The 13995-nt window shown below is 43.4% G+C and overlaps 2 protein-coding genes across 23 annotated transcripts in view; one reads left to right on the top strand and one right to left on the bottom strand.

Annotated features, from left to right (window-relative positions):
- agbl5 (AGBL carboxypeptidase 5) overlaps nt 1–7010 on the top strand; it is a 64733-nt gene extending 57723 nt beyond the window's left edge. The window contains exons 14-16 of the mRNA XM_052507912.1: nt 4227–4390; nt 4477–4592; nt 5963–7010. Coding sequence (XP_052363872.1) covers nt 4227–4390; nt 4477–4592; nt 5963–6040 — 358 coding nt within the window. The 3' untranslated portion in view covers nt 6041–7010. The remainder of the gene's footprint in view (nt 1–4226; nt 4391–4476; nt 4593–5962) is intronic.
- LOC127923841 (DNA-directed RNA polymerase II subunit RPB1-like) lies at nt 6931–13329 on the bottom strand. Of its 22 annotated transcripts, XM_052507922.1 has the most exons (4): nt 12091–13329; nt 11901–11976; nt 11291–11824; nt 6931–10148 (listed from the first exon to the last, which is right to left on the bottom strand). In XM_052507922.1, the coding sequence occupies exon 4, from the start codon at nt 8170–8172 to the stop codon at nt 6931–6933; it is 1242 nt and encodes a 413-aa protein (XP_052363882.1). In that variant the 5' UTR covers nt 8173–10148; nt 11291–11824; nt 11901–11976; nt 12091–13329. The 22 variants fall into 22 exon arrangements, with proteins under 22 accessions (XP_052363882.1, XP_052363877.1, XP_052363883.1 ...); XM_052507917.1 differs by having other exon boundaries at nt 11291–11976; XM_052507923.1 differs by lacking the exon at nt 12091–13329 and adding an exon at nt 10949–11138 and having other exon boundaries at nt 11559–12079.
- Nucleotides 13330–13995: the final 666 nt, after the last annotated feature.

Genomic DNA, 13995 nt, shown 5'->3' with positions numbered 1-13995 from the left:
TCCCTATCAGATGACACTACTAGTCTGTTCTCTATCAGATGACACTACTAGTCTGTTCTCTATCAGATGACACTACTAGTCTGTTCCCTATCAGATGACACTACTAGTCTGTTCTCTATCAGATGACACTACTAGTCTGTTCCCTATCAGATGACACTACTAGTCTGTTCTCTATCAGATGACACTACTAGTCTGTTCCCTATCAGATGACACTACTAGTCTGTTCCCTATCAGATGACACTACTAGTCTGTTCCCTATCAGATGACACTACTAGTCTGTTCCCTATCAGATGACCTTCTGACACTACTAGTCTGTTCCCTATCAGATGACACTACTAGTCTGTTCCCTATCAGATGACCTTCTGACACTACTAGTCTGTTCCCTATCAGATGACCTTCTGACACTACTAGTCTGTTCCCTATCAGATGACACTACTAGTCTGTTCCCTATCAGATGACACTACTAGTCTGTTCCCTATCAGATGACCTTCTGACACTACTAGTCTGTTCCCTATCAGATGACACTACTAGTCTGTTCCCTATCAGATGACCTTCTGACACTACTAGTCTGTTCCCTATCAGATGACACTACTAGTCTGTTCCCTATCAGATGACCTTCTGACACTACTAGTCTGTTCCCTATCAGATGACACTACTAGTCTGTTCCCTATCAGATGACACTACTAGTCTGTTCCCTATCAGATGACACTACTAGTCTGTTCCCTATCAGATGACACTACTAGTCTGTTCTCTATCAGATGACACTACTAGTCTGTTCCCTATCAGATGACACTACTAGTCTGTTCCCTATCAGATGACACCACTAGTCTGTTCCCTATCAGATGACACTACTAGTCTGTTCCCTATCAGATGACACTACTAGTCAGTTCTCTATCAGATGACACTACTAGTCTGTTCTCTATCAGATGACACTACTAGTCTGTTCCCTATCAGATGACACTACTAGTCTGTTCCCTATCAGACGACACTACTAGTCAGTTCTCTATCAGATGACACTACTAGTCTGTTCCCTATCAGGTGACACTACTAGTCTGTTCTCTATCAGATGACACTACTAGTCTGTTCCCTATCAGATGACACTACTAGTCTGTTCCCTATCAGATGACACTACTAGTCTGTTCCCTATCAGATGACACTACTAGTCTGTTCCCTATCAGATGACCTTCTGACACTACTAGTCTGTTCCCTATCAGATGACCTTCTGACACTACTAGTCTGTCCCCTATCAGATGACCTTCTGACACTACTAGTGTGTTCCCTATCATATGACACTACTAGTCTGTTCCCTATCAGATGACACTACTAGTCTGTTCTCTATCAGATGACACTACTAGTCTGTTCCCTATCAGATGACACTACTAGTCTGTTCCCTATCAGATGACACTACTAGTCTGTTCTCTATCAGATGACACTACTAGTCTGTTCTCTATCAGATGACACTACTAGTCTGTTCCCTATCAGATGACCTTCTGACACTACTAGTCTGTTCCCTATCAGATGACACTACTAGTCTGTTCCCTATCAGATGACCTTCTGACACTACTAGTCTGTTCCCTATCAGATGACACTACTAGTCTGTTCCCTATCAGATGACACTAGTCTATTCTGTTCCCCCTATCAGATGACACTTCTGTTCCCTATCAGATGACACTACTAGTCTGTTCCCTATCAGATGACACTACTAGTCTGTTCCCTATCAGATGACCTATCAGATGACACTACTAGTCTGTTCCCTACAGATGACACTACTAGTCTGTTCTCTATCAGATGACACTACTAGTCTGTTCTCTATCAGATGACACTACTAGTCTGTTCTCTATCAGATGACACTACTAGTCTGTTCCCTATCAGATGACACTACTAGTCTGTTCCCTATCAGATGACACTACTAGTCTGTTCCCTATCAGATGACACTACTAGTCTGTTCCCTATCAGATGACACCACTAGTCTGTTCCCTATCAGATGACACTACTAGTCTGTTCCCTATCAGATGACACTACTAGTCTGTTCCCTATCAGATGACACTACTAGTCTGTTCCCTATCAGATGACACTACTAGTCTGTTCCCTATCAGATGACACTACTAGTCTGTTCCCTATCAGATGACACTACTAGTCTGTTCCCTATCAGATGACACTACTAGTCTGTTCCCTATCAGATGACACTACTAGTCTGTTCCCTATCAGATGACACTACTAGTCTGTTCCCTATCAGATGACCTTCTGACACTACTAGTCTGTTCCCTATCAGATGACACTACTAGTCTGTTCCCTATCAGATGACCTTCTGACACTACTAGTCTGTTCCCTATCAGATGACCTTCTGACACTACTAGTCTGTTCCCTATCAGATGACACTACTATTCTGTTCCCTATCAGATGACCTTCTGACACTACTATTCTGTTCCCTATCAGATGACCTTCTGACACTACTAGTCTGTTCCCTATCAGATGACCTTCTGACACTACTAGTCTGTTCCCTATCAGATGACACTACTATTCTGTTCCCTATCAGATGACACTACTAGTCTGTCCCCTATCAGATGACCTTCTGACACTACTAGTCTGTTCCCTATCAGATGACACTACTATTCTGTTCCCTATCAGATGACCTTCTGACACTACTAGTCTGTTCCCTATCAGATGACCATCCGACACTACTAGTCTGTTCCCTATCAGATGACACTACTAGTCTGTTCCCTATCAGATGACACTACTAGTCTGTTCTCTATCAGATGACACTACTAGTCTGTTCCCTATCAGATGACACTACTAGTCTGTTCTCTATCAGATGACACTACTAGTCTGTCCCCTATCAGATGACACTACTAGTCTGTCCCCTATCAGACGACACTACTAGTCTGTTCCCTATCAGATGACACTACTAGTCTGTTCCCTATCAGATGACACTACTAGTCTGTTCCCTATCAGATGACACTACTAGTCTGTTCCCTATCAGATGACACTACTAGTCTGTTCCCTATCAGATGACACTACTAGTCTGTTCCCTATCAGATGACACTACTAGTCTGTTCTCTATCAGATGACACTACTAGTCTGTTCCCTATCAGATGACACTACTAGTCTGTTCTCTATCAGATGACACTACTAGTCTGTTCCCTATCAGATGACACTACTAGTCTGTTCCCTATCAGATGACACTACTAGTCTGTTCCCTATCAGATGACACTACTAGTCTGTTCCCTATCAGATGACACTACTAGTCTGTTCCCTATCAGATGACACTACTAGTCTGTTCCCTATCAGATGACACTACTAGTCTGTTCCCTATCAGATGACACTACTAGTCTGTTCCCTATCAGATGACACTACTAGTCTGTTCCCTATCAGATGACACTACTAGTCTGTCCCCTATCAGATGACACTACTAGTCTGTTCCCTATCAGATGACACTACTAGTCTGTTCCCTATCAGATGACACTACTAGTCTGTTCCCTATCAGATGACACTACTAGTCTGTTCCCTATCAGATGACACTACTAGTCTGTTCCCTATCAGATGACACTACTAGTCTGTTCCCTATCAGATGACACTACTCGTCTGTTCCCTATCTGTCAACACAGTCATACACATGATGTATAATCCTGTAATAGGATTCTGGTCCGCGATGGCAAAAATATATTCTAATGTGGCCCTGCATGGAAAATAAATGCCCAGGCCCCTGGTGTAGACCAATTAGGGTATCTAATCTCTCCAAAAGAATGTGGTGATCGACAGACAGACACTATCTGACTGTCTCTTACCTGTCTAACCTTTATCTACCTACCTGTCTGTCTCTTACCTGTCTAACCTCTATCTACCTACCTGTCTGTCTCTTACCTGTCTAACCTCTATCTACCTACCTGTCTGTCTCTTACCTGTCTAACCTCTATCTACCTACCTGTCTGTCTCTTACCTGTCTAACCTCTATCTACCTACCTGTCTGTCTCTTACCTGTCTAACCTCTATCTACCTACCTGTCTAACCTCTATCTACCTACCGGTATGTCTCTTACCTGTCTAACCTCTATCTACCTACCTGTCTGTCTCTTACCTGTCTAACCTCTATCTACCTACCTGTCTGTCTCTTACCTGTCTAACCTCTATCTACCTACCTGTCTGTCTCTTACCTGTCTAACATCTGTCTGTCTCTTATCCGTCTGTCTGTTACCTGTCTAACTTCTATCAATCTACCTGTCTGTGCAGGTGTGAGCTGCAGCCTCGGGCCAGCCGTATTCCCATTAGGAGGGCGGAGTCAACCACAGACACTCCCACTGCTGGCCTTAACCCCGCCTCCTCTGGCAGCTGGGAGGAGTCAACTACCATGAGGGTCTGGAGACTCCTGAAACCTGGCCTCCGCAGACACCTAGGTACACACACACACACACACACACACACACACACACACACACACTCTCTCTGTAGATACATGATTATATATTGTGTGTTTGTGTAGGTGTGTCGGAGAAGGAGGTTCCTTCGTTGCGTCTTGTTTCCAGAGCCCTGCTGAAGAACACGGACAGGAGTTCCCTCTACACACATTCTAGTACTGAAGACACCACAGAGCCACAAGTAACCACCACAGACTCACACTACAGACTCACACCACAGAGCCACAAGTAACCACCACACACACAGACTCACTACAGACACCACAGACTCACACTACAGACTCACACTACAGACTCACACTACAGACTCACACTACAGACTCACACTACAGACTCACACTACAGACTCACACTACAGACACAGACCACAGAGCCCTGCTGAAGAACACGGACAGGAGTTCCCTCTACACACATTCTAGTACTGAAGACACCACAGAGCCACAAGTAACCACCACAGACTCACACTACAGACTCACACTACAGACTCACACTACAGACTCACACCACAGACTCACACCACAGACACAGACCACAGAGCCACAAGTAACCACCACACACACAGACTACAGACTCACACCACAGACTCACACCACAGACTCACACCACAGACTCACACCACAGACTCACACCACAGACACACACCACAGAGCCACAAGTAACCACCACAGACTCACACTACAGACTCACACCACAGACTCACACCACAGAGCCACAAGTAACCACCTCACACTACAGACTCACACTACAGACTCACACCACAGACTCACACTACAGACTCACACCACAGACACAGACCACAGAGCCACAAGTAACCACCACACACACAGACTCACACTACAGACTCACACCACAGACTCACACCACAGACACAGACCACAGAGCCACAAGTAACCACCACACACACAGACTACAGACTCACACCACAGACTCACACCACAGACTCACACCACAGACTCACACCACAGACTCACACTACAGACTCACACCACAGAGCCACAAGTAACCACCACAGACTCACACTACAGACTCACACCACAGACTCACACCACAGACTCACACCACAGACTCACACCACAGACACAGACCACAGAGCCACAAGTAACCACCACACACAGACTCACACCACAGACTCACACCACAGAGCCACAAGTAACCACCACACACAGACTCACACCACAGACACAGACCACAGAGCCACAAGTAACCACCACACACACAGACTCACTACAGACTCACACCACAGACTCACTACAGACTCACACCACAGACTCACGCCACAGACTCACCACAAACTCACACCACAGAGCCACAAGTAACCACCACACACACAGACTCACTACAGACTCACCACAGACTCACCACAGACACCCCACAGACTCACCCCACAGACACCCCACAGACACCCCACAGACACCCCACAGACACCCCACAGACTCCCCACAGACACTCCCCAGACACCCCACAGACACCCCACAGACTCACCCTACAGACTCACCACAACTAAACACACCCGAAACATACACCACCTAGCAGTGTGTCCTGTCTTTGTAGGTTTGTGAGGAGAAGACTGGGTTCGAGGCTGAGGCAGTGTCTGTGTGTGAAACAGCACCCCTGTGTGGAGAGGCATGATTACTACACATTCCCAACCAGGACAGTGGGGACTGGATCCAGACTGACACACACTTCCCTCTGAGAGACCAGGCACCTGTTAGCACCACAACACCTTTTAGACAGAACTATTTTATTAAATATTTTTAAATGTGTGATTATTATACGTGTGTGTGTGTTGAAATACTGCAGTGTATATTGTGTAATGTAAAGCTTCTAGTGTGTTAGCTGTTGTAAATTCCTCTGCATGCCCTGTAAGGTATAATAATCTGAATATATCATGTATTTAATGATTGAAAGCCTTCCCCTCTCTCACAGCATTCCTATAAAAGCTCCCGTATATTGTGCTCTACTTTGGAGCAGGGTCCTATATAGTGCTCTACTTTGGAGCAGGGTCCTATATTGTGCTCTACTTTGGAGCAGGGTCCTTTATAGTGCTCTACTTTGGAGCAGGGTCCTATATAGTGCTCTACTTTGGAGCAGGGTCCTATATTGTGCTCTACTTTGGAGCAGGGTCCTTTATAGTGCTCTACTTTGGAGCAGGGTCCTTTATAGTGCTCTACTTTGGAGCAGGGTCCTATATTGTGCTCTACTTTGGAGCAGGGTCCTTTATAGTGCTCTACTTTGGAGCAGGGTCCTTTATAGTGCTCTACTTTGGAGCAGGGTCCTATATAGTGCTCTACTTTGGAGCAGGGTCCTTTATAGTGCTCTACTTTGGAGCAGGGTCCTATATAGTGCTCTACTTTGGAGCAGGGTCCTATATAGTGCTCTACTTTGGAGCAGGGCCCTTTATAGTGCTCTACTTTGGAGCAGGGCCCATAGGTGTCTAGTCAATACTTTGTCATTTGGAACGAACATTAGTCCACCACACTGATGTACAACAGCTACAATGATGCTGAGATAAAATCAAATCACATTTTATTGGTCACATACACATATTTATCAGATGTTATTGCTGGTGTTGCAAAATGCTTGATTAAACCAGAGTGATGTGTAGTGATACAAGTGTTTCTCTCTCTCTCTGTGTGTGTATGGTGTATAGTCTGTAGTGTATAGTCTGTAGTGTATGGTGTATAGTCTGTAGTGTATAGTCTGTAGTGTATGGTGTATAGTCTGTAGTGTATAGTCTGTAGTGTATGGTGTATAGTCTGTAGTGTATAGTCTGTAGTGTATGGTGTATAGTCTGTAGTGTATAGTCTGTAGTGTAGTCTGTAGTGTATGGTGTATAGTCTGTAGTGTATGGTGTATAGTCTGTAGTGTATGGTGTATAGTCTGTAGTGTATGGTGTATAGTCTGTAGTGTATGGTGTATAGTCTGTAGTGTATGGTGTATAGTCTGTAGTGTATGGTGTATAGTCTGTAGTATATGGTGTATAGTCTGTAGTGTATAGTCTGTAGTGTATAGTCTGTAGTGTATGGTGTATAGTCTGTAGTGTATAGTCTGTAGTATATGGTGTATAGTCTGTAGTGTATAGTCTGTAGTGTATAGTCTGTAGTGTATGGTGTATAGTCTGTAGTATATGGTGTATAGTCTGTAGTGTATGGTGTATAGTCTGTAGTGTATGGTGTATAGTCTGTAGTGTATGGTGTATAGTCTGTAGTGTATAGTCTGTAGTGTATGGTGTATAGTCTGTAGTGTATAGTCTGTAGTGTATAGTCTGTAGTGTATGGTGTATAGTCTGTAGTGTATAGTCTGTAGTGTATAGTGTATAGTCTGTAGTATATGGTGTATAGTCTGTAGTGTATGGTGTATAGTCTGTAGTGTATGGTGTATAGTCTGTAGTGTATGGTGTATAGTCTGTAGTGTATAGTCTGTAGTATATGGTGTATAGTCTGTAGTGTATAGTCTGTAGTATATGGTGTATAGTCTAAATTTACAGTTGATTTGTCAGAGGGCAAACCATTCACAGAGACAAACTGATATCTTTCCGACAGATAAGATCTGAACCAGGCCAGAACTTGTCCGTGTAGACCGATTAGGGTTTCCAATCTCTCCAAAAGAATGTGGTGATCGATGGTATCAAAAGCAGAACTAAGGTCTAGGAGCACGAGGACAGATGCAGAGCCTTGGTCTGATGCCATTAAAATGTAATTTACCACCTTCACAAGTGCAGTCTCAGTGCTATGAAGGGGTCTAAAACCAGACTGAAGCATTTCAGATACATTGTTTTGTCTTCAGGAAGGCAGTGAGTTACTGCGCACCAGCTTTTTCTAACATTTTTGTGAGGAATGGGAGATTCGATATAGGCTGATAGTTTTTATATTTTCTGAGTCAATGTTTGGCTTTTTTAAGAGAAGCTTTATTACTGCCACTTTTAGTGAGTTTGGTACAGATCCAGTGGATAGAGAGCCGTTTATTATGTTCAACATAGGAGGGCCAAGCACAGGAAGCAGCTCTGTATCTGTATTCTTCGTAGCTGTTTACATACCACCACAGTCAGAGGCTGGCACTAAGACAGCATTGAATGAGCTGTATTCCGCCATAAGCAAACAGAGGCGGCCCTCCTGGTAGCCTGGGACTTTAATGAAACTTAAATCCCTTTTACCACATTTCCATCAGCATGTTAAATGTGCAACCAGGGAGAAAATAAATCTGGACCACCTTTACTCCACACACAGAGATGCATACAAAGCTCTCCCTCACCCTCCATTTGGCAAATCTGACCATCATTCCATTGTCCTGATTCCTGCTTACAAGCTAAAATTAAAGCAGGAAGCACCAGTGACTAGATCAGTAAAAAAGTGGTCAGATGAAGCAGATGCTAATCTACAGGACTGTTTTGCAGCACAGACTAGAATATGTTCTGGGATTCCTCCAATGGCATTGAGGAGTACAGCACATCTGTCATTCTATACTTCTGTATACGTCTGACCCCTCTTTGGACACTGTGTTAACTAACCTCCAGACAAGCTTCAATGCCATACAACTCTCCTTCCATGGCCTCCAACTGCTCTTAAATGCTAGTAAAACTAAATGCATGATCTTCAACCGATCCCTGCCCACACCTGCCCGCCCGTCCATCATCACTACTCTGGATGGCTCTGACTTAGAATACTTGGACAACTACAAATACCTGGGTGTCTGGTTAGACTATAAACTCTCCTTCCAGACTCACATTAAGCCTAGAATCGGCTTCATATTTCGCAAAAAAAGCCTCCTTCACTCATGCTACTAAACATACCCTCGTAAAACTGACTATCCTACTGATCCTAGCCTCTAATACTCTACTCAGCAAATTGGATGCAGTCTATCACAGTGCCATCCGTTTTGTCACCAAAGCCCCATATACCACCCACCACTGCGACCTGTACGCTCTCATTGGCTAGCCCTCGCTTCATATTCGTGGCCAAACCCACTGGTTCAAGGTCACCTATAAGTCTTTGCTCGGTAAAGCCCCGCCTTATCTCAGCTCACTGGTCACCATAGCAACAGCCACCCGTAGCACGCGCTCCAGCAGGTATATCTCACTGGTCACCCCCAGAGCCAACTCCTTTTTGGCTGCCTTTCCTTCCAGTTCTCTGCTGCCTATGACCGGAACGAATTCAAAAATCACTGAAGCTGGAGACTTAAATCTCCCTTACTAACTTTAATCATCAGCTGTTAGAGCAGCTTATGGATCACTGCACCTGTAAATAGCCCATCTGTAAATAGCCCATCTGTACATAGCCCATCTGTAAATAGCCCATCTGTACATAGCCCATCTGTAAATAGCCCATCTGTACATAGCCCATCTGTAAATAGCCCATCTGTAAATAGCCCATCTGTACATAGCCCATCTGTAAATAGCCCATCTGTAAATAGCCCATCTGTAAATAGCCCATCTGTAAATAGCCCATCTGTAAATAGCCCATCTGTAAATAGCCCATCTGTAAATAGCCCATCTGTAAATAGCCCATCTGTACATAGCCCATCTGTAAATAGCCCATCTGTAAATAGCCCAACCAACTACATATTTTGCACCCCTGTATCTCTACTTGCACATTATCTTCTTCACTATGCTCGCTTTGAGGCAAATATCACTGAAACATGCATGAGAGCACCAGCTGTACCGGAAGACTGTGTGATCACGCTGTCTGCAGGTGATGTAAGACCTGTTGTATTCAGCAGTTCACTGTGAGGTCTACTACACCTGTTGTATTCAGCATTTCACTGTAAGGTCTACTACACCTGTTGTATTCAGCATTTCACTGTGAGGTCTACTACACCTGTTGTATTCAGCATTTCACTGTGAGGTCTACTACACCTGTTGTATTCAGCATTTCACTGTAAGGTCTACTACACCTGTTGTATTCAGCATTTCACTGTAAGGTCTACTACACCTGTTGTATTCAGCATTTCACTGTGAGGTCTACTACACCTGTTGTATTCAGCATTTCACTGTGAGGTCTACTACACCTGTTGTATTCAGCATTTCACTGTGAGGTCTACTACACCTGTTGTATTCAGCATTTCACTGTAAGGTCTACTACACCTGTTGTATTCAGCATTTCACTGTAAGGTCTACTACACCTGTTGTATTCAGCATTTCACTGTGAGGTCTACTACACCTGTTGTATTCAGCATTTCACTGTGAGGTCTACTACACCTGTTGTATTCAGCATTTCACTGTGAGGTCTACTACACCTGTTGTATTCAGCATTTCACTGTGAGGTCTACTACACCTGTTGTATTCAGCATTTCACTGTGAGGTCTACTACACCTGTTGTATTCAGCATTTCACTGTGAGGTCTACCTACACCTGTTGTATTCAGCATTTCACTGTGAGGTCTACCTACACCTGTTGTATTCAGCATTTCACTGTAAGGTCTACAACACCTGTTGTATTCAGCATTTCACTGTGAGGTCTACTACACCTGTTGTATTCAGCATTTCACTGTGAGGTCTACTATACCTGTTGTATTCGGCATTTCACTGTGAGGTCTACTACACCTGTTGTATTCAGCATTTCACTGTGAGGTCTACTACACCTGTTGTATTCAGCATTTCACTGTAAGGTCTACTACACCTGTTGTATTCAGCATTTCACTGTAAGGTCTACTACACCTGTTGTATTCAGCATTTCACTGTAAGGTCTACTACACCTGTTGTATTCAGCATTTCACTGTGAGGTCTACTACACCTGTTGTATTCAGCATTTCACTGTGAGGTCTACTACACCTGTTGTATTCAGCATTTCACTGTGAGGTCTACTACACCTGTTGTATTCAGCATTTCACTGTAAGGTCTACTACACCTGTTGTATTCAGCATTTCACTGTAAGGTCTACTACACCTGTTGTATTCAGCATTTCACTGTGAGGTCTACTACACCTGTTGTATTCAGCATTTCACTGTGAGGTCTACTACACCTGTTGTATTCAGCATTTCACTGTGAGGTCTACTACACCTGTTGTATTCAGCATTTCACTGTGAGGTCTACTACACCTGTTGTATTCAGCATTTCACTGTGAGGTCTACTACACCTGTTGTATTCAGCATTTCACTGTGAGGTCTACCTACACCTGTTGTATTCAGCATTTCACTGTGAGGTCTACCTACACCTGTTGTATTCAGCATTTCACCGTAAGGTCTACTACACCTGTTGTATTCAGCATTTCACTGTAAGGTCTACTACACCTGTTGTATTCAGCATTTCACTGTGAGGTCTACTACACCTGTTGTATTCAGCATTTCACTGTGAGGTCTACTACACCTGTTGTATTCAGCATTTCACTGTAAGGTCTACTACACCTGTTGTATTCGGCATTTCACTGTGAGGTCTACTACACCTGTTGTATTCAGCATTTCACTGTAAGGTCTACTACACCTGTTGTATTCGGCATTTCACTGTAAGGTCTACTACACCTGTTGTATTCAGCATTTCACTGTAAGGTCTACTACACCTGTTGTATTCAGCATTTCACTGTAAGGTCTACTACACCTGTTGTATTCGGCATTTCACTGTGAGGTCTACTACACCTGTTGTATTCAGCATTTCACTGAGAGGTCTACTACACCTGTTGTATTCAGCATTTCACTGTAAGGTTTACTACACCTGTTGTATTCAGCATTTCACTGTAAGGTCTACTACACCTGTTGTATTCAGCATTTCACTGTGAGGTCTACTACACCTGTTGTATTCAGCACTACCATAAATGTCTGTTTGGTTGTCCTTCTGGAAGATTCTCCCATCTCCACAGAGGACCTCTGGAACTCTGTCAGTTTGACCATAAGTTTCAAGGCCCTTCTCCCCCGGTTGCTCAGTTTGGAGGGGCAGACAGTTCTAGGAAGAGTCTCCGTGGTTCCAAACTTCTTCCATTTAAGAACGATGGAGGCCACTGTGGGGACCTTCAATGCTGCAGAATGATGGAGGCCACTGTGTTCTTGGGGACCTTCAATGCTGCAGAATGATGGAGGCCACTGTGTTCTTGGGGACCTTAAACGCTGCAGACATTTTTCAGTACCATTCCCCAGATCTGTGCCCCGGCACAATCCTGTCTCTGAGCTCTACGGACAATTCCTTCGACCTCATGGCTTGGTTTTTGCTCTGACATCCACTGTCAACTGTGGGACCTTATATAGACAGGTGTGTGCCTTTCCAAATCATGTCCAATCAATTGAATTTACCACAGGTGGACTCCAACCAAGTTGTAGAAACATCTCAAGGATGATCAATGGAAACAGGATGCACCTGAGATCAATTTCAAGTCTCATAGTAAAGGGTCTGAATATTTATGCAAATAAAAAGGTATGTTAAAAAAAATATATATAATACATTTGGAAAACTTGTTTTTGCTTTCTCATTATGGGGTATTGTGTAGATCGAGGATATTTAATTTTAGAGTAAGGTTGTAATGTAACAAAATGTGGAAAACGTCAAAGGGTCTGAATACTGTATCTGCAATATTAAAGGGTCTGAATACTGTATCTGCAATATTAACGGGTCTGAATACTGTATCTGCAATATTAAAGGGTCTGAATACTGTATCCGCAATATTAAAGGGTCTGAATACTGTATCCGCAATATTAAAGTTGATCTTCCCCCTTAAAACAACAGTTATTACAGACTTGGCCTAAAACAATTATTACAGACCTGGCCTAAAACAATTATTACAGACCTGGCCTAAAACAATTATTACAGATGGCCATCGTGCTATCTGGCCTAAAACAATTATTACAGATGGCCATCGTGCTATCTGGCCTAAAACAATTATTACAGATGGCCATCGTGCTATCTGGCCTAAAACAATTATTACAGATGGCCATCGTGCTATCTGGCCTAAAACAATTATTACAGATGGCCATCGTGCTATCTGGCCTAAAACAATTATTACAGATGGCCATCGTGCTATCTGGCCTAAAACAATTATTACAGATGGCCATCGTGCTATATGACATAAAACAATTATTACAGATGGCCATCGTGCTATCTGGCCTAAAACAATTATTACAGATGGCCATCGTGCTATCTGGCCTAAAACAATTATTACAGATGACCATCGTGCTATCTGACATAAAACAATTATTACAGACCTGGCCTAAAACAATTATTACAGATGGCCATCGTGCTATCTGACATAAAACAATTATTACAGATGGCCATCGTGCTATCTGGCCTAAAACAATTATTAGATGGCCATCGTGCTATCTGGCCTAAAACAATTATTACAGATGGCCATCGTGCTATCTGGCCTAAAACAATTATTACAGATGGCCATCGTGCTATCTGACATAAAACAATTATTACAGATGGCCATCGTGCTATCTGGCCTAAAACAATTATTACAGATGGCCATCGTGCTATCTGGCCTAAAACAATTATTACAGATGGCCATCGTGCTATCTGACATAAAACAATTATTACAGATGGCCATCGTGCTATCTGACCTAAAACAATTATTACAGATGGCCATCTGACATAAAACAATTATTACAGATGGCCATCGTGCTATCTGACATAAAACAATTATTACAGATGGCCATCGTGCTATCTGGCCT

Source organism: Oncorhynchus keta, unplaced genomic scaffold (assembly GCF_023373465.1).
Source record: "Oncorhynchus keta strain PuntledgeMale-10-30-2019 unplaced genomic scaffold, Oket_V2 Un_contig_3299_pilon_pilon, whole genome shotgun sequence".
NCBI classification, from domain to species: Eukaryota; Metazoa; Chordata; class Actinopteri; order Salmoniformes; family Salmonidae; genus Oncorhynchus; species Oncorhynchus keta.
Note: the sequence above shows the minus strand (reverse complement) of the source record. Positions and strands in the feature narration are given on the sequence as shown.